This window comes from Dendrobates tinctorius, unplaced genomic scaffold, assembly GCF_039654945.1.
Source record: "Dendrobates tinctorius isolate UK_male_01 unplaced genomic scaffold, ASM3965494v1 ptg000029l, whole genome shotgun sequence".
NCBI classification, from domain to species: domain Eukaryota; kingdom Metazoa; phylum Chordata; class Amphibia; order Anura; family Dendrobatidae; genus Dendrobates; species Dendrobates tinctorius.
This window is the reverse complement of record NW_027361697.1, coordinates 55775567-55797273: the sequence shown is the minus strand read 5'-3', so window position 1 is coordinate 55797273 and position 21707 is coordinate 55775567. Positions and strand designations below refer to the sequence as shown.

The 21707-nt window shown below is 45.5% G+C and overlaps 1 protein-coding gene across 1 annotated transcript in view; it reads right to left on the bottom strand.

Moving 5' to 3' along the window:
- CRB1 (crumbs cell polarity complex component 1) overlaps positions 1 to 21707 on the bottom strand; it is a 169011-nt gene that overhangs the window by 27962 nt on the left and 119342 nt on the right. Inside the window, exon 9 of the mRNA XM_073571722.1 lies at positions 6476 to 7376. Within this exon, the coding sequence (XP_073427823.1) occupies positions 6476 to 7376 (901 nt within the window). The remainder of the gene's footprint in view (positions 1 to 6475; positions 7377 to 21707) is intronic.

Genomic DNA, 21707 nt, shown 5'->3' with positions numbered 1-21707 from the left:
AAGGGGTCACATAACCAGGAGGGACAGGGCAGTACAAAGCTGGATGCAGAGGTAAAATTCAGGGGACAAACCGGGTCATACACAGCAAAGCACAAAACACAGAGGCACAACGTTTACGGACAAGTAACCTGGGTCAGTAACCACAAACCGAGTATACGGAAGTATCACTGACACCAAATCCTGGAACTGCCAACATTAAATAGCCGCCCCAGAACCAAAGAGAGGCGGACCTGACCTGACCAGGATGGAGGCGGAACCATCCTGTCTAGAGTCATGACACACTTCTTGCACTTCAGTGTGGGGGGGGGGTGAGTAGAGAAAAGCTGTGTGTCATTACAAACACTTCTTCCATATCTAGTCTCACAGCATTATCAGTGGGGGGGGTACAGAAAAGAAGTGTGTCATTACAAGCATCTTGTCATCTGCAGCTCTTATCCCAGAGCACTGTTATAGTGGAGAGAGGGGGAGTAGAGCAGACCTGTGTGTCATTACTAACACTTCTTGCAGCTCTCATCTCACTGCACTGTCAGTGTGGGGAGAGAAGTACAGTAGAGTTGACAGCACTGTGAGATGAGAACTGCAGAATCAAGCATGTTTGCAATAACACACAACATAGCTCTGCTCACTGATCTCAATACCAACATCTACTGTGATTAGAAGCAATGTTTTATTCAGCACTACAGACACTATTTGTCAGTTTAACATGTTTAAACTGGTGAAACGCCCTCTTTATATGATCTCCGAATATATCTGTATACAGTATATTATATAAAAGTGGTAGAGCAACACATTAAATAGCAGACCGGAGACAACAGAGAGAGGGATACATCATTGCATGCTGTAAGAAGGGAGGGAAAGCTAATGTGGGTGATCATCACTCGAAAACTTAAAAATGGCATTACCCCACAAAGAGCCTATACACTCAGGTCTCATGGAGATAGAGACAAGGGTTAGAGAAATATGTGTATATGCTTAATGAGTGAGTCAATGGCGTTACTATGAAATATACTCATATACTCTTTCACCATCTATGCCAGTGAAGAACAGTTTACTACATAGGTAGTAAATGCTTTTAGAAGTTTTCCTGTAAATGACCACCATATAGTGCCATCCAGATATTAGCAAAAGGAACAGCTGAACGACAGCAAAGAATTTTGCAAGCTGTAAATCTTTCTGATAATTTATTATGGTACATATTTTTAATTTGTAATAATATAAATTTCTTAAAATATTCATCTCGTCTAACTCATTGAAAGAAAGAAAATCCGTTTTGTTGAGGTGCTTTGAGAGTACATCCCTCTCCCAGAGGTAATACCAGAGATAGGAGAATCCTACAGAAGGAGTTCAAATTGATCTTTCTCTTCAGGGACTGAATGAAAGTTTTTATAATCTATCTCACCATATGTTTTCTGAACATGTGTAAGGACATGGGCATACTGCTCACATTCCCCCTTGAAGAAACAAGTGTTATTGTGAATTGTGACTTGCGTTAGTAATGTTGATAAGGTTTGCTACTTGACAATATGGAAAGTAAGAGTTAATGTTTGGGACTAGCCCAGAGTGGGAGAGGCTAAGTGGAAGGGACAGAGACAGTTTCCTGTTGGGACATCAGATAGATCCCAGAGTGCCTACAGAAGAGATCTGGTGTGATCAGTGCCATATTTCTGGGGTGTCCCTAGCTGTGAGAGGAGACTGAGATAAAAAATGATCTGGAGCAGAAATCAGGAAGAGTAAAAGAGTGACTGAGACACAAAGTGATTTACCAGTGAAGGGTCCCGGGATAAGATGTCTAGCAGTAAAACACAGAGTTTATAACTCCAAAAGGCCTAGACATGACAAAGTATGCGAGATGAAGAAAGTTCCAGAGCATCAGTAGGAGAGAAGATAAGTATCGGCCATACTGGTGTAAAGTGGTTAAGTAAGATTTTCAACATTGTATTTATTACTCATTGCTAAATGGTACTGCTACATGTTCACATGTATTACCACCCAGAATTAATGGTATTGCCACACTGTAATATTGTGGCGCCCCTGAGGGTTCAGTTGCCACAGAGGTACTGCACCTCCTCCTGAGGTGTGGTGCCCCTACATCCAGGTAAGTTGGAGGCTCCTGACCACACTCCAACACCTGCACCCATCATCACAAAGTAGTGTAGCAAAGCCACATTGCGGCTCCCTGCTTGGAGTGTAGCAGAGCACCTTTGGTAGCTCCCTGCTTGGAATACGAAACGTGCTGGGAGGCGAGTGGAGTTAGAATACATAAAAGAGCGGGAAGGTTTAGGATTTCAGTCAGTCAGTCGGTCAGTCCATCAGTGAGTCAGAGAGAGTGAGGAGAGAGGAGATCCCTGAGAGAGGGATGGAGGAAGGAAGTGCTGCAGCAGATCACAGTGACCTGGGTCTGCTGGCACGGGAAAGGAAAGAAAGAGACAGACATTGAAGAGAAACCTGATCTTCCAGAAGAAGGAAAGACTAGTACAGAACGTAGGAGTAAAAGGGAACAGAGGACGTGGGTTAGAAGAGAAACCTGCCTAGAAGTTCTAAGCTCAAGGCCGGGGCACGGTCCCCGAGGTTGTATGGATACTAAGGGTCCTACAGCAGACACCGGTGGAGTAGTGGGCTGTAAATGCACTACTCCTATCTAAGACTTGAGGGCACAACAGCAACATTGATAGTGAGCTGGGACTTAGGAATAAGGAATCCCCGAAGCAGGCTACAGCTGTCTGCCGTACAAGTATAGTTCTTGGGAACATCTGACAGGAGGAACTCCAGTGTAACTCAGTACTGGGAGTACTTCACTCAAAGGCGCTATAGAGGAGACGTTCAGAAAGGCACATGTTGGCGGAGTGTTGGAAGGGAGCATTCCATCTTACTTGGAGGTTGACTGAGCCCCTGACCCGGAGGACACAGCACAGAGGCAGGCACCTGTACGTACTACAGACTGTGAGTAAAGCTTTGGAACTACAAGCCCTTGTGTCCTCTACTCATTCCGGCGCCAACATACTCAACACTGCTACATTTCTGCACCATCCACGTCTCCCAACTATTATCCCCTTTTTACACTGCACTGGGACTACAGCTCCACCTGTGGGGAGCTTCAACATCTTTGCTGCACCACACCACCAGTCCCAGAGGATCTGCATGCAGCGTCGGCTTAACATCTCAATTGCCGAACACCACAGGTGGCGTCACAAGCTATTCATCTAATCCATTGCATTTCCACCATTCAATCTCCCCTATTATTTGGGTGCCCAGGGCCACGGACCGGGTCACTGCTGCCGTAACAAATCCCACCGATACCGGCCTGGTACCGAGAACCCCACAGCCCTGGGAGGGCGACCCAATATGTGTTACCATGTGCTGTAAATATGTTGTGTTTCATTGTAAAATGCTATGTTTTAGATAGTGAAAGTGTATTGCACCCTTTGCACACTAGAGGGGGGCACTCTAGTCTATATAGCTCTTAGTAGGATAGGGTTAAGTGTAGGAGGGGCTGCCAGGAGTTAAGGACAGATGAGAGGGAAGTTAGTTCAGACGAGGCCAGGGTGCCCGAAGTGTCCACATGGGCTATAGGCCCAGGACAGCTCGGCAGCCACACAACTTTAAGCAGCGACAGTCCAAGTTATCCACGGGCTACTGGACATCAGTATAGTGGGCCAAAGCAGTAGAGAAGATGTGGCGACTCGTAGCCTGGGCGGACGCTCTTAGGGCGGGAGTCGGACAGAGTGAGGAACAGAAGGATGCTGTAGCTTTGCAGGGAGCGGCACAGACGGGTCGGATGCTTTTCCAGAGGCAGCCAAACCAGGTGGCGGATGATTTCAAGTCTGCGGCAAAACAGGTAGAAGGAATTGTCACCATGGCGAGGTTAGGCCAGGAAGAAGCTGGGAAGCAGTCTAGGTCCGGTCCGGGCACGTGCTGTATAGAAGCATCAGCAAAGTAGGGAAAGCTGAGGAAGCAAGTAAAGACGAATGTGTAATCTATGATGCGCCAACTGTGGATATATTGTGTGAAATTGTCAGTAAAGAAACCGTTCAAAGTTACCATGGACTGTGTTTCAATCACTGGGAGTCGCCTCGGAGACGGGCCATCGCCGCTTGGGAAGTACCTAGGAGGACCTGATCCTGGAGACGCAGGTACACCGTACAGTGAATTGTATCTTTTTGTGAGGGAAGGCCTGGACACTGATACTTTAGTGTATCTGGCCACGACTATAGTCCTGGTCAACCCTTACACTGGCACCATACTTCCCCAGAAAGGAAAGACGCGGAACCACAGGTTGAGTGAAGGACTTTTGCTAGCTAAGCTGTGGTGTTGAGCTGGGTTGTGGTGAAGAAGTGAGGAATAGTAGAAACAGAGAACAATTAAGAAGAGAAATAGATTGAATTTGTGTGAGGAAAATGTTATGCATTTGGAAGGAAACGTTTGAGAAGATGTGTACCCCCTATCTGCTGTATAGAACCCTCCTCAAGTTATTGTTCAGTAAAAAGTTTATTTTAAGCTGGTGGTCTCCCTCCTTGAAATGTCAAACATCTGGTCCTGGCCAACCAGTAACATTGGTTACATGCAGTCTGAATGGGCGTGGTGCCCTCACAGCAAAAGTCCACACACCCAGCCAGGACCCCCACCTTCATGTAACGTGCCAAAGTGTAAGAGATGAGTACATCGCCCATGACTACCACCCCGCGTCACGTTACACAATGCTTAAAAACGTCAGCCTGCTACTAGAATCAGGTCCACTTCACACTTATTCAAGGTTTGTTTCGGTTTTGCAGCTTTATTTTGGTGATGTAACTGGGGCACCTCTGCAAAATGTCACACAACTTGACAATCATGGTACTGTGTTTTGGAGGAAAGCAGATAATTTTCTCTAAGGGTATGTGTACACAGAGTTTTGGAGGAGGTCGTAGAGTCGAAACTGAGTGAAAACTTTCTAAGTGCTCATCAAAATCTAAAAACACCTCAAAAATTTAGACTTTGTCAGTTTCTACTTTAACCTCTGCAGAAAGACTCCATATGCACATAGATTAAGGGTATGCACCAACAGAGATTTTCTGATGCGATAAAAAAAACAAATTTTGTACAGAACAGGAAATGCTCCTTATTTGGGCAGTTTGTCTAGGTGCACACACTGTTCTCAAGGGTATTTTCACACGCTCAGTTTTTGGATTGTGTTGGCAGTAAAAACGCTGCATAAAATTTGCTGTATTTTTACTTGTGTTTTTGATGCATTTATTCCCTATTCATTTCAATGAGTGATAAATACTGCAAAAACGGTAAAACAATTGACATGCTGCGGATTTACACTGCTTCAGATCTGCAGGGAAACAATAAGCAGCATGTGCATGAGATTTCAGAAAACATATTTACTCTATACTTTCAAGTGTATAGCGTGGTGGCTTTCAAATAAAGTTGCCCAAGGAATGAAAACGCTACTTCTTTTAACCACTTCACAGTTTCCGAACCTTGAAGCAATTAAAAGAAATTACATTACACTGAGCCTGTGCACAGAAATATCATTTTTGCACTGGTGTACTTTATGTTAATTATTTTTAGGCACTTTTTTCAAGCAAATTCCAGGTGGACGCAGACTGAAAAATACGTTATGTGCAAATACTCTTTTGTGAGCGTTTTTGGAAAAGGTTTTTTTCCTGAAGTGTTTTATGCAACCTTTTTGTTGGACAGTGACTAGTGTGGAACGAGTTCCAGCAGGAGTCTCACTACCAAGAAATGAGATGCATTTTCTTTTTTCCTACCAGGCAATTTTCAAAAACCGAAATGGAAAAAAATGCTCAAAATATTAACTAGCTGCTGATTTTTGCAGTGACTCATGAGTCATAAAGTGAAAATTGACCTCCTATTTCTTCTTAGAGCTTAGAAGGATTCAGCTAGTCTGTTTTTAATCAGGTGATGTCATAGACCTAATGGAAAACAGAAGAATTAACTGGGTAGAAAGATAAAAAGAGCAATTGTAAGTACACAGTGCTAGATAATATGATGACAACTATATATTAAGAGGAGAATAAATTTTGATGTTAGTGCTTCTTTACCCACTCCAAAAAGCTTGTCAAAAACTATGTGAGCACATAACAGAAAGGTCCCCATAAACATGAGACTGATTTCAGGTGACAACTATCTCTCCTAAATCTGCAAGAAAACTGAAAATGGTGACTTCATCTGACTGTAATCTTTTTTGTCTAGGAGCCGTGCTGCATTGGTGAAGTAGCTAAGGGATCTACATAACATACACACATCTCTTAGCGGTAGATGATACATACATTCTTACCACACTCAGAGATGATTTTGCAGATGATGAGGACAAACTGTGAAGGACATAAAAATGAAGGTGCAGTTATGGAATGACACGTAGATGGACAGACTCCAGATTCTATGACTACCCACTTCACAACACAGAATGGCCATCATATACTGTCTCTAAATGCAAGAACATACGTGATGATGAGATTGGCTTAGTTCTCACCTGCAGTGCTTCCCTGTGACATTAGCTGGGCAGAGGCAAAAGAATCCGTCTGCTCTCATAACGCAGGTGGCACCTTTAGGACAAGGACGACCGTGACAGCTAAAGAAGTCACAATTACGTCCGGTGTAGCCAGGTTTACACTCACATTTGTAACCACCTGATTTGATAGTACAGTTGCCATGTGCACATGGGTTAGGCAGGCACGCGGTGGTTTTATTTTCACAGATTTCTCCACTTCTTCCTTCAGGACAAATGCAGACTGGGTGGGTGAAGACATCGCGACAGATTCCTCCAAACAAACATGGGTTAGAGGCACAGGGATCAGACACTAAACATCTGATGTCAACAATCTCAAGAGACGTTTTTATAAATTGCTCTACTTGTGGTTTGACCACTGGATAATCCCTATCTGCAAAGTATGGCAAGTGTATTCCTTCAATAAGCACTGTGCCAAGACATCCCGTAAAGTTCCTGTTCATTCCATCAATGTCTACACCCAAGAAAATATCTGTGTCTTCCTTGAGAAAATTCAGATTTCCTGTTGCGAGTGAACTGACGGTTTTCTCTGGCTTTCCATCTATCTCCATCTGCCACGTTGAGGAGTGGGATCCAGGAGCTGTCATTGATACGGTGACAGTGTGCCACTGGCTGTCACTCACTGATTCTTTACTCAGTAGATTCACTGCATTGAGGTCGCTGCCACTTTGCAGATGAAAATGTAGAAATTTATTCTGGATGTTAACCCGAATGATTTCTGGTTCTCGTTGGGCATGCAGGAGCACGGATACAGAGTCTACAGTGCGGAAGCCAATGGTTAGGTTGGTGAGGTCCCTCTTTATTTTCCCATTACTTCTGAAACTGATGGCTTGTCCATTACCACTGAACAGTGCATTGGAAATACCTGATATACAAGATGAAAATATAAGCAGAAATTATCATAGGTTAATGTCTTACTGCAGGGTGTAATAATTATCAGGTGGATGCAAAAGTAGCTTTAGTCAGTCAGTTTAGGTTTTTAATAGTTCAGCATCAATCAAGTCACATCTGTTCATACATTTGATTTATGTGAATAGACAACAGAACAAACATAAGTGTTATTGACAGCAAGGAACTCAAAGAAAGCTACAAGTTGAACAACTAGTTGGCTCTTCTATTCTCTTCTCTGACAGTGAAGATAATACTCGGCAATGTATAACGCACCATTATAATCAAAATATAATCACCATACAAAATACATAGCACATATTGGTGCTATTAGAGGACCAAATCAAGGGCTAATCGCAAAAATAGTTAAAAGAGCAAAGAAAGAAATGATCAAGAAAGCCCAATATACTATAAGGTAAAACATGAGCTTTATTAGGATAATAAATTTAAAGAACAGATACATGGGGGAGACAAAGTGCATATCTGCATCAGAAAAAATCCAAAGGATGCAGGGAGCAAACAGCATCAGTATGATGTAGTGTTACACATAATACATATGTAGAAAAAATGAAATAAGTTGTGGGGGCAATGAAGGCAACGCCGAAACGCGCGTTGGAGTGGGTGCAGGCGCTGCAGTATCGTGGTCACTACTATTTGGGTAAGATTAAGCAAATGTGATTTTATGGCTCCATGACCTTTGGTGTGATTATTGCTTGAGTTGAATTATGCTATTCTATATATAGTTATTCAACCTACTTATATACCATAACTTATTTCATTTTTTCTATACATGTATTATGTGTAATACTACATCATACTGATGCCGTTTGCTCCCTGCATCCTTTGGATTTTTTCTGATGCACATATGCACTTTGTCTCCCTCATGTATCTGTTCTTTAAATTTATTATCCTAATAAAGTACATGTTTTACTTTATAGTATATTGGGCTTTCTTCGTTTCTTTGTTTGCTCTCTTCTCTGACAGGTACATTTTGCATAGCATCTTACTCTTCATGTGAAATACCAACTTTCAGTACAGTGTTAAAATTGGAAAATATAGTGGATATAGCCCGAGCTGCTGAACAATTAGAGATCCAAGGGTGCTGAAGATAAGGAATGATGGTTGTGATAAAACACTCCGGGATCGCCTTTGCTGGGGTCAAAGGTCACGTGCATTCACCATGAAACTCAGGCGCAGAGCTGGGATTCGGGTGTAACTGACCCTGGGTCAGGTTTATTAACGGTGAAAGCAATGCAAAAGGAAATAAAACATAAAACAAATCCTTGCCTGTCCGGCACTAACTAAACAATGGACAACCTAACTACCAACTGGCGGGCTTCTCCCGTCCAGCCAAACCACAGTTGCAGTGGGCACTGCTTTCACTCACGTGTCTCTCTCACACAGACAGGCGCTCTGTGTTCCCAGGCTGAGACACTCACACAACCACCTGGCATCCTTTTATATCCACCTCCCATTATTCATTAGTAAGCAGGTGCGATACTGACCAGACTGGGCCACATAGGAAAGGAATCTGGGCGAGATATACCTGCCCTCATCCACTATTCCCACATGATTCCCACATATCCCCCCCCTCTGCTCAGACCACTCCGGTCGAGCAATGACACCCGCCAAGCAGTGCACTCGGGACAGGGCATCTGCATTTCCCATCTGTACCCCTGGGCGGTGCTCCACCGTAAAAGTGTAGGCCTGCAGGGCAAGGAACCACCGGGTCACCCGGCTATTCCGTTCCTTGTTCAAGTGCATCCACTTGAGAGGGGCATGGTCCGTGATCAGCCTGAACTTTCGGCCCACCAGGTAATATTTGAGGGCTCTAGAGCCCACTTAATGGCGAGGCACTCTTTTTCTACGACTGCATACCTTTGCTCGTGTTTATTCAGCTTCCTGCTGAGATAGAGGACTGGGTGTTCCATTCCGTCCCTCACTTGTGAGAGTACGGCCCCGATACCGGTATCAGAGGCATCCGTTTGTACCACAAACTCACTGCGGAAGTCCGGAGTCACCAGTACGGGCTGAGAGCAAAGTGCCCGTTTTAGGCTATGGAAGGCTTCTTCAGCCGCTAAACTCCATTTAATCATGACGGAGTCTTTCCCTTTTGTAAGATCCGTCAGGGGGGTAGCAATGGCTGCAAAATTGGGTATGAACCGGCGATGATAACCGGCGATCCCCAGGAAGACTTGCACCTGCTTCTTGTTGACAGGTTGTGGCCAGTCCTGAACCGCCTGAATCTTATCAACCTGGGGTTTAACAACACCCCTCCCAATTACATACCCCAAATACCGGGCTTCTTCTAGCCCGATGTGACATTTCTTGGGGTTCGCGGTTAGACCTGCCTCCCACAGGTCGTCAATCACAGCTTGTACTTTCTGGAGATGAGTCTCCCAGTCCAAGCTGTAAATGACAATGTCGTCCAAATAGGCCGAAGCGTACTGCCTATGTGGCCTCAGGACTCGATCCATCAGTCTCTGGAAGGTCGCCGGTGCTCCGTGCAGCCCAAACGGCATATACACATACTGAAATAGACCTTCTGGGGTAGCAAATGCTGTCTTTTCTCTGGCAGCCTCCACCAGAGGGATCTGCCAATACCCCTTTGTTAGGTCTAGGGTCGTAATATACCGGGCTTTTCCTAACCGATCTATTAACTCGTCGACCCGGGGCATGGGGTAGGCATCAAATTTTGAGACCGCATTCAGTTTCCTGAAGTCATTGCAGAATCGGATGGTGCCGTCCGGTTTAGGAATTAGCACAATCGGGCTGGACCAAGCACTGTGCGATTCCTCAATGACACCTAACTCTAACATTGCCTTTACTTCTCGGGAAACGGCTTCACGGCGCGCTTCCGGGATTCGGTAGGGCTTTACGTGAACTGTGACACCAGGTTCCGTTACGATGTCATGTTTTATTAGCGTAGTCTGCCCGGGTTTTTCTGAGAAAAACTTTTGGTTGTGAAGTAGAAACTGCTTGACCTCAGTCTTTTGCCGCTCCGAGAGAGTCTCTGCAACCCGTACCTCCGGTATGGTATGCGAGCAGACGGGACGGGCCAGCTCCGCTGACAAGGCAGACCGATCTTTCCAGGGTTTTATCAGATTTACATGATAAATCTGTTCAGGTTTCCGTTTACCTGCCTGGTATACTTTGTAGTTTACTTCACCAACTCTTTCCTTAATCTCAAAGGGGCCCTGCCACTTTGCCAGGAACTTACTGTCCACCGTGGGGACCAGGATCAACACCCTATCTCCGGGTGCAAACGTACGGATCTTGGCGCCCCTATCATAGATTCTTTTTTGGGCTCCTTGAGCCTGTATCATGTGTTCTTTGACGATAGGCATAACAGCCGCAATACAGTCCTGCATTTGTGTGACGTGATCTATCACTGTTTTAAACGGAGTGACCTGACCCTCCCAGGTTTCTTTTGCAACGTCTAACAGTCCGCGAGGACGTCGGGCGTACAATAAATCGAAAGGCGAGAACCCCGTGGAAGACTGGGGTACTTCCTTGATGGCAAAAAGCAAATACGGAAGTAAATAGTCCCAGTTCTTCCCATCCTTGTCTATCACCTTTCTCAGCATCTGCTTCAGAGTTTTATTGAACCGTTCGACCAACCCGTCTGTTTGAGGGTGATACACGGATGTGCGTAACGGTTCGATTTGTAACAATCGGCAGAGCTCCTTCATTACCCTGGACATAAAGGGGGTCCCCTGGTCTGTGAGTATCTGTTTTGGTATACCGACCCGACTAAACACATGCACCAGTTCCTTGGCAATCGTCTTGGTGGCCGTGTTACGCAAAGGGATGGCCTCCGGGAAACGAGTGGCATAATCCAAGATGACCAGGATATGTTGGTGTCCACGTGCAGACCGTGGAAGGGGCCCAACTAAATCCATCCCAATCCTCTCAAACGGGACTTCAATAATAGGTAGGGGTACCAAAGGGCTACAGAACCGGGGCTTAGGTGCAGAGGCTTGGCAGTCAGGACAAGACTCACAATATACACGGATATCGTGATGCATGCCTGGCCAAACAAAACAGTGTAATATCCTTTCGGTGGTTTTCTGGACTCCCAGGTGACCTCCCATCACATGTCCGTGGGCCAGGTCCAGCACCTGCCGCCGGTAGGGTTTTGGCACGACTAATAGTTGCACCGTATCTTCCCCCTTTTTCTCTATCTGATAGAGTAAATCATTCTCCAGAACCATGTAAGGATATGCCAGCCTAGAGCCAGGTTCTACGGGTACCCCATTTATCACTTTTACATTTGTCCTAGCCTGAGAAAGGGTAGGATCCTTTATTTGCTCGCTTTGGAAGTCATCTTTCTGAACTTCTAAATCCGGCAAACGGGGAGGTGGACAGCTGTCGGCCTCCTCCTCTTCCCCGGTCTCCTCCGTATCACCCGCCATGACTGAAAACGGGAACTGCAGGTCATTTCCCGCAGACTCTTCCCCCGAGTCTTCCGGGGAGACCTCTTCCCGGGGTTCGGGACCCACACGCGCCCTGGGAGAAGAATCATGTACACTATTACCCTGGGGCATCAACTGATTCTCCCACAATTGCCAGAAGTGGGGAAAATCCCGGCCCAGGATAACATCATGCAATAACGCCGGGACGAGTCCCACTTTATGTTGCACAGACCCATAGGAAGTTGTAATGCATATGACCGTGGTGAGGTACGAACAGGTGTCTCCATGCACACACGTTACAGAAAATTTGTCTGATGGTCCAGTTGGGGCTGACACCAGACTGGCCTTCACCAGAGTCACCACACTTCCCGAGTCTAACAATGCCACCACATTTTTGCCATCAACAGTTAAATCACACAAGTGTTTTTCCACATCCTTTTGACCGGCATTCATACTCACTACCCGTGCAACCATAGACATGCGGTTTTTAGAGTCTGTGACGTCGCACTGCATGGGTTCAGTAGTGACCGTACAGTTCGCAGCAATATGTCCCATCTCTTGGCAGCGGAAACACCTAACGGGCCCCTTGCTTAGACCATAGTTCGTTACTCTCGGCCTCGCAGTGCGGACAGTCCTGTTTTCCTCCCCCACTGTCTTAGGGATTTTTCCATCTCCCCTACTCCCTGGAACAGTCTTACCGGTTCCACGTGGAGATGATGAAGAACGAGGTGGGGTAGCGTCGTCTCGGAGTCCTTCCGCCACGGAGTAACGTTCAACCAGATCCACCAGTTGATCTGCCGTCCTAGGATTTCCATGGCTTACCCATTTCCTCAGGGCTGGCGGTAGAGCTCTCAGGTACTTGTACATGACGACTCTCTGGATTATCTCTGGCGCTGTCAGCACCTCGGGTTGTAGCCACTTCTTCGTCACGTGGATCAGGTCGAACATCTGTGACCGCGGTGGTTTATCCGGCTGATAAGTCCATTGATGCACTCTCTGTGCACGGACAGCGGTTGTCACTCCCAGCCGGGCCAAGATCTCGGCTTTCAGTTTGTCAAAGTCCTGCGCAGCTTCAGGCTCTAAGTCATAATAAGCCTTTTGGGCCTCACCGGAAAGAAACGGGGCAATCAGGCCGGCCCATCTTGCCTTCGGCCATTTTTCTCGCAACGCCGTCCGTTCAAACGTGGTCAGGTATGCCTCGACGTCATCTTCGGTCGTCATCTTCTGCCAGTACCGACTCACGTGAATCACTCTCGACTCGGCTTCCAGGTTAATCTCAGGTAAGCTTGCCAAGCGCTGCGCCACCTGCTGGAGAAGCGAACGATCGGTAACTGCTTCAGCTGGGCCATCATCACCCGATTAGCTTCTTGCTGGACGGCGGTGGACTGTACCAGCGCTTTCACCACGTCCTCCATGCTCATGCTTGCAACGTGATGCCCGCGTTCTCCACCACAATGTGATAAAACACTCCGGGATCGCCTTTGCTGGCGTCAAAGGTCACGTGCATTCACCATGAAACTCAGGCGCAGAGCTGGGATTCGGGTGTAACTGACCCTGGGTCAGGTTTATTAACGGTGAAAGCAATGCAAAAGGAAATAAAACATAAAACAAATCCTTGCCTGTCCGGCACTAACTAAACGATGGACAACCTAACTACCAACTGGCGGGCTTCTCCCGTCCAGCCAAACCACAGTTGCAGTGGGCACTGCTTCCACTCACGTGTGTCTCTCACACAGACAGGCTCTCTGTGTTCCCAGGCTGAGACACTCACACAACCACCTGGCATCCTTTTATATCCACCTCCCATTATTCATTAGGAAGCAGGTGCGATACTGACCAGACTAGGCCACATAGGAAAGGAATCTGGGCGAGATATACCTGCCCTCATCCACTAGTCCCACATGATTCCCACATGGTTTATTAAGTCAATAGGACTTCTTCCTCAGGAGATGCTACAAGTGTACCAGATCACAACATACTATTTAAATAGATTCTACATTCAAAACTGGCGCCAAAGGGAACCACATGTCAAACAGTGTCAAAGTTCATGAAACCAACACATGGTACAGTACATGACACATTACAGCTTAAGACATGAGATTTGATTTGAAACAGAGAAATTGTCATTATACAACAATAATCATATATTCTCATTTACAGGTGACTTTATACAGAAGAAAATATCAAAAATAAATGAAGAAAAGAAAAAGAAAAATTGTGAAAAACAGGGGGAACGAACCAGCTCAAAAAGGAAATGGACAAGATTTCTCAGGTCTATCAACAGTATGAGTCAAAGTTCCAGACGAAAAAAAGGGGATAAAAAGTAGATAAAAATATATGTAAAAGTTGTAGTTACCACCAACTGGTTAAAAAAGACGAAATATTAAAATATTAAAGCTATAGGAGATCTATATAAGTATATTGATTAAAATAAAATTAAATTGTCATGTTTAAAAGATAAAAAATATAAAAAATAAAAATTATAAAATAAATTTATGCGTCCTGTGTATGATTATTTCATGGAATGCAATTATACAAAATTTAAACGGAGTAAATATCCTCCAAAAATAAATACATTACCAATTATTTTATATTATTTTAATATTAATATATTATTATATTATCATTTTTGATATCTAAAAACTGTGAGAACGAATATATGGTATAAAAAATTCATCAAGGGAAGGGACTACACCGCTAATATGTATTTCAAATGTATAGAGAAAGGATCGGTCATGAAGAGTTAATATCATATTATTATATATGCTAATAATGTGTATAAACTCTGATGAGTTTATATGCTCTAATATAAAAGAAATATCGGGTGGGTGCAAGTTGATTTTATATCTTGAAATCTCCGTCGGATAAGACCCTATTCGCGCTCTTCTCTCCTGCATTGCCTTTTATTAACTTTCAGTAGAGGTTACTTTCATGTCCACATTAACTCAACATTCCTCACTGCGCTAATTTTTCTGTAAGGAAGAGGGCAAGAGAGAAGAATACAGTTCAAGTTGATGCCTAGTTGCCTAATTGCAAGCGAACACTGCAAAAGTGTTTGACACTAGACTATGGAAATTGCCTCTTCAGAGAGGAAGAGGAGTAGAACTCCAGTGGCACCTATTGGAAGTAGCAATCCTAACAGCCAATATCAACCCTTTAATGAGCCTTGCCATATGACTTTATAATTATAATCATTTTTATTTCTTTATTTCTATAGTGCTAATATATTCCCCAGCACTTTACACTTCACAGGGACTTGTATAGACATTAAAAGATATAACAGAGTAAACACATAATTCAACAGATATCAAGAGGAGTGAGGGCCCTGCTCACAAGCTTACAATCTATGAGAAAATAGAGAAGGCATGAAAGGTAAATGGTAAAAAGTGCATTTATTGCACGGTCCAGCAATCAATAAAATAAATAGGGTATTGAAATAACACTGTACAAATCGGTCACCAGCCAGTATCTGAATAAGTACAGATACAAACCGCTATTAAGTGCATGACGGGTGTGTAAACAGAAGCTATGAGGGTCCAGATTTTGAAGAAAATTTTGGAAGGCCAAAACTGGAATAGTTACATAAGTGAGAAGCCAGTCTGAAGAAGTGCGTTTTTAGGGCACGCTTAACACTGTGGTTATGGGTAATTAATCCAATTGTCCTGGGTAGTGCTTTCTAGAGAAGTGACACAGCTTGAAAGAAGTCTTGGAGACAGGAGTAGGAGGTTCAAATTATTGTGGATGTTAGTCTTAGGTAATTAGTGGAACGGAGAGCACAGGTAGGGTGATAGACAGAGATGAAGGAGGAGATGTAGGTTGGTCCAGAATTGGGGAGAGCTTTGTGGGTTAGAGTGATAAGTTTATATTGGATTCTGTAGTGGATGTGCAACCAGTACAATGGCTGGCACAGGGTAGAGGCATTGGTGTAGCCGTTGGAGAGGAATATGATTCTGGCTGCTGCATTCAGGACAGATTGGAGGGGGAGGGCTTAGTAAGAGGGAGACCGATTAGTAAAAAGTTGAAGTAGTTGAGTTTTTGCAGAGTTGGGCTATGTGCCCACGTTGCAGAAATGCTGCGGAGTTGTCCGCAGCATTTCTGCAACTCCCCGCCACGGGTGAAACGCATGTGGAATTTGCATGCGTTTTCCCGCAAAACACAAGCGTTTTGCAAGTGTTTTTAGCTTGCAGAATGCTAGCGCTTTTCCAAGCGATTTGAAGCATCGCTTGGAAAAGTGATTGACAGGTTGGTCACACTTGTCAAGCACAGTGCTTGACAAGTGTGACCAACTTTTTACTATTGATGCTGCCTATGCAGCATCAATAGTAAAAGATAGAATGTTAAAAAAAATAAAAAATAAATGCTTACCCTCTGTCGGCCCCCGGAGTCCTCCCGGCTCTCAGCGACGCTGCCGAAAACTTCTACTCCCAGGGATACATTGCACTAATGACCTCTGATGATGTAGTGGTCTCGCGTGACCGCTTCGTCATCAGAGGTAATTCGCTCAATGCATTCCTGGGAATGGAAGCTGCTGGCAGCATGGCTGAGAGGCGGGAAGGACTCCGGGGGCCGACAGAGGCTAGTATATCCATCTTTTTTATTTTAATTCTATTTTTTACAGGAATATGGTACCCAGGGCCTGGAGGAGAGTCCCTCTCCTCCAGACCCTGGGTACCATCGGCGCGTTTTATTAGCGTTTCCGCAGCGGCAAAAACACAGCGGAAACGCTTAAAAAACGCGACGTGGACACACAGCCTAAAAGCTAAGAAAAGGTCAAATTCTAGAAATGTTTTGAGGTATAGATAGTATATAGGGAAAATAGGAGTGGACCTAGACCTGAACCCTGAGGAACTCCAATAGTAAGGGGAAGAGGGGAGGAAGAGGAGCCAGTAAAAGATGCAATGAAGGAGCGGTCAGAGAGGTAGGAAGAAAACCAAGAGAAAGCAGTATCTTTGAGCCTGATAGCATAGTGAGGAGGAGCTGTTGATCCACAATCCACAATGTTGACTGGTGCAGAGAGATCCAGGAGAATCAACATGGAGTAGTGACTATTTTGATTTAGCTGTTATTAGATCATTAGAGACTTTAGTAAGGGCAATTTCAGTAGATTGTAAAGAGCGGAAACCGGATTAAAGAGGGGTTAAGAAAAGAGTAATAGCGGAGTATATGGGAGTGGCCCAAACTTTCTAAAAATTCAGCAATAAAGGCAATATTAGAGGCAGGTCTATAGCTAGCAGCACAGTTCTAGTCAAGGAGTGTTTTTTTAAGTAATGGGTGTATGCTGGAATGCTTATATGAAGAGGGAAAGATACAAGATGAGAGCTAGTGGTTAAATATTTTAGTTTGGTGAGTAGTGACAGCTGGGAAAAGGGACTGAAGGAGACGTGAGGGAATAGGGTCACTGGTGAAAGTAGTAGGGCAAGAAGATGCGAGGAGCTGGATAACCTCTTCTTCTGTTGCAGATTCAAAGACAGAAAGTGAGGTAGATGAAGTGCAGGAGGGAAAAGAATGCATGATATTAGACTAGAGGATTATGAGAAAATTTCCTGTTGGGTATGGTCAATGTTTTCATTATTTGCCAGCATTGTCAGCCAGATTGTCAGTCCTGTCAGTAAAGTGAGAGACAGAGAATGTTTCCTTCAGATCTTTTCTTTACCCCCATATCTACTCATTAACAATTCGCAGAAACATATGGGGTCAGATTCAACATTACTTTTGGCCTGAAAACTTCTCAATTAATGAGTAAAACCAATTCCCGACATTCCTTGTAGTACTACATTACCCCATAGCACGGAAGAGACGTATGTGCTCTGAGCAGCCTGGTCTCGCTGTTGAGAGATGACACCATGTTCAGTGTTGTGGAGTGAATGTGTGCACTGAGCACACAAACATACTGCTACTTTATTAGAATATTTTTCCCTGCCGCTGCTCAACTTTATGATCCATCATTGTCACACTGGTCTGTGCTCTGGTCGGTGTTAAAACCTTTCAAATAGAGCAAATACCAGTGAGATATTGATGAGGTGAAGCTGCAGATCAGCATGGAGAACTGTAATAATATACTTACTACTGGTGGAACGACAGTGAGCGGTCTAACCAATGTGTCCCAGAGCCATGTGCAGCACCCACTAGGATGCTAGGGATGTCACGGCAGCAGTGACCCGGTCCGTGGCCCTGGGCGTGCAATAGAAATAAAGATGTTGATTTTGGGGAATAAAGATGGGATTTAACGTGACGCCACCCGTGGTGTTCGGCAATGGATGGTATGGCTGTCGCTGTAGTTCAGACCCACTGATGCAGCAGAGTTGGCACAGCTCTCAATGGGTAGAGCTTGGCTCCAGGGCAGATAAAAGATAGTAGATGATGGAAACGGTTATAGTGCAAGGCAGGTGACGCTGGAAATAAATCAGAGGACACAGTGGAGTGCAGTCTTCATACTTTTACTTACAGTTCTTCCAGTTACAATCCCCAGCCGGGGTGCGGTGTCCTCTGGGTCTGTGGCCCAGCCAGCTCTCAGGTAACTTGGGGTACGCTGTACCAGCAGCCCTTTCTGATGTCCTTCCCTGGCCGTCTCACTGTGCTGGCCCCCAGCTCTCCTGCCCTGTGCCTCACATACAGTGTCCCAAGCAAACAGCCTCAGATCTTGTCAGGCGACGTGCTCTTGGTCCCCATGATACTATCTAGCTGTATTTTCAGCGAATGTGTGTAGGGTTGGCTGTAGCACATGCAGATACAGCAGCCTCCGGTTTGCTAGCTGAGTCCTCAGTTTCTCTACTAGTCTAGGGCCGGTCCCCTACTGCGACCTGGTCACTCCACCCGACTACAGTCAGCATGGACTTGGGCGCCACAGGTGGATTCCTCACTTCCCGTGCCCCTAGGACATCTTCTTTGTCTTCTCACTCTCTGTCTAGTCCAGGGACGAGCTCCTCAATGCTCCAGTCCCCAGCACTAACTTAAGCTCCTTCCCCTCTCTCCTTTCTCCACCCACACCCTCTAGCTAGTCCTTCCCTGGCCTGGAGAGGTCTAGTGTTGGATGCTAGTGTGTGGGTACTGGGTAGTGTCCCCTCCTTACCCGAGGGTGGAGTACCACACCTCTGGCTGAGGTGTAGTACCTCTGTGGCGACTGGACCCTCAGGGGCGCCACACATGCATTTTATAACACTTCCTAGACCAGCTCCTCTGTGAGACAGTGAGGGAAATCATATGCGATAAACCAAAAAACATTATGTATCCTTCAGAATGTACTCAGAAGCATATTAAACCCACTGTAATGCATTGCAATTACAGCCACAGCTGTGGTTACCATGCAAAATAAAAGCAAGTGTGGACTTGGTCATGTAATTTGCCCAAGTCAGTGTAGGAAGAGCTGTCTTGGGCTTTTAGTTTTGGATCTGTAGGATGGTAGTGGGACAGATCTCTCCCTCCAGTTCAGGTCTTACAAATGGCCCATGGCCACGGTTTTCATTTAAACCTGCAATTAAGGTTTGGGTGTGTTAATATTGTGTTAGGGTATGTGCACACGCTGCGGATTCTGCTGCGGTTCCGCAGCGGATTTGGCCGCTGCGGGTCCGCAGCAGTTTTTGCTGCGGTGTACAGTACCATTATTCCCTATGGGAATAAAAAAACGCAGTGCAGACGGTGCGGATTTTTCCGCACGGTTTTGAAACCGCAGAAAGAATTGACATGTCAATTCTTTCTGCGGATTCCGCTGCGGTTTGCCATCTCCTCCATTGTGGAGATGAAAAACCGCAGGGCAAAACCGCAGAGCAATCCGCAGGTAAAACCGCAGGTCTTTTGACCTGCAGATTTACCTGCGGATTTTACAAAATCCGCGTGGCCAAATCTGCACCCCATTCCGCAGCGTGTGCACGTAGCCTAAGTTTGGATTTTCACAAGTAGCAGAGCTGAAGGCACTACGGACGTATTCCTGGCTGTGTGAAGCTAGTACACAGCGTCGGACTGTAGGACCTTGAGCCCACCAGAAAAAATCATTTCTGGGGCCCACTATATAGCTACATAGAAATAAATACAAGACCACCGATTGTGCGGTAAAACACGCTAATATCAGGGTACAGTTTAAAGGCTCATTCACACGTCAGTATTTGGTTAGTATTTTGCATTAGTGTTTGTATGCCAAAGCCAGGAATGGAACTTATCGAGAAAAAATATAATTGAAAGACTGAATCCTGTTCTTTGTTTTGGAGACACTCCTGGTTTTGGCATACAGATACTGATGAAATACTGATGTGTGAATGAGGCCTAAGGCAGTACACGTCTTAATGATATAGCAGGGGTTGGCACCCACATTTTTGTGCAAACTCAATGATAAATGTCCACTGGTGTTTATTAACCACTAAACCAATATTTTACAGCACCAGTGTAGTGAATGAGATTTTACGGTATCTCATCTATTCTCTGAGAAAATCCATGGCATGAATTAACCGATGCAGGTTTAACATGAACAATTTGTCAATTCATACTGTGGATATTCACCACCGATTTCATCCTTTGCAATACAAACAATCAGGTCAGTGGTATAGGTGCGACATTACAAAGTAGTAAACACAAAAATATCTGTACAATTTCTGAGTGGATATTTCCGTTGTTAATTTGCTATTTGATTTCTGGAGCAAATACATTATGTGAATGTCCCCTCTTGTAGTGGTGGGGGACCTAAATCACTTATGTGTGACATATGAACAATATCGAAAGAGCTTTCCCTCACATCCTCCATACACTTTCTACATAAACCTCTCTGCCACTTATAAGGCCATAACATTTTATGAAGGGCCTCATTTTGTTAGTAGTAGGGAAAAAAGTTTTTGTCAGGGGTGATAAAGGGGCAGAGGGGCTCAATCAGGCATGATATAGAGGGATGTGGCACAGTCAGGGGTGATACAGGAGTAGGTGGTGCAGACAGGGGTGATACAAAGGGAGGGGACGCAGTCAGGGGTGATACAAAGGGAGGGGATGCAGTCAGGGGTGATACAAAGGGAGGGGGTGCAGTCAAGGGTAAGGGTGATACAAAGGGAGGGAGCGCAGTCTGGGGTGATACAAAGGGAGGGGGTGCAGTCAGGGGTAGTACAAAGGGAGGGGGTACAGTCAAGGGTGATACAAAGGGAGGGTTGAGGTCAGAGGTGATACAAAGGGACGGGGTGCAGTCAACGGTGATACAAAGGGAGGGGGTGCAGTCAGGGGTGATACAAAGGGAGGTGGCGCAGTCTGGGGTGATACAAAGGGAGGGAGTGCAGTCAGGGGTGATACAAAGTGAGGGGGCACAGTCAGTAGTGATACAAAGAAAGGGGGTGCAGTGAGGGATGATACAAAGGGAATGGGTGCAGTCAGGGGTGATACAAAGGGAGGGAGTGCAGTCAAGGGTGATACAAAGGGTGTGGGTGCAGTTAGGGGTGACACAAAGGGAGGGGGCGAAGTCAGGGGTGATACAAAGGGAGGGGGTGCAGTCAAGGGTGATGCAAAGGGGGGGTGCAGTTAGGGATGATACGGGGGAGGGGACATCGTCAGTCAGGTGTAACACAGGGGGAGAGGGGCTCAATCGGGAATGATACAAAGGGAGGGGGTGCAGTCAGGGGTGATACAGGGGGAGGGGGTTCAGCAGAGATGATATAGGGAAAGGGGATTCATTCAGTCAGGGATATACAGAGGGATGTGGCGCAGTCAGGGGTGATACAGGGAGGGGGGCTCAATCAGGATGATACAGATGGAGGTGGCACAGTCAGGGGTGATACAGGGAGAGGGGACACAGTCAGTCAGGGGTAATAAAGGGGGAGAGGGGCCAAGTCAGGATGAAACATAGGGAGGTGGTGTAGTCAGGTGTAATACAGGGGGAGAGGGGCTCAATCAGGAGGATACAGAGGGAGGTGGAACAGTCAGGGGTA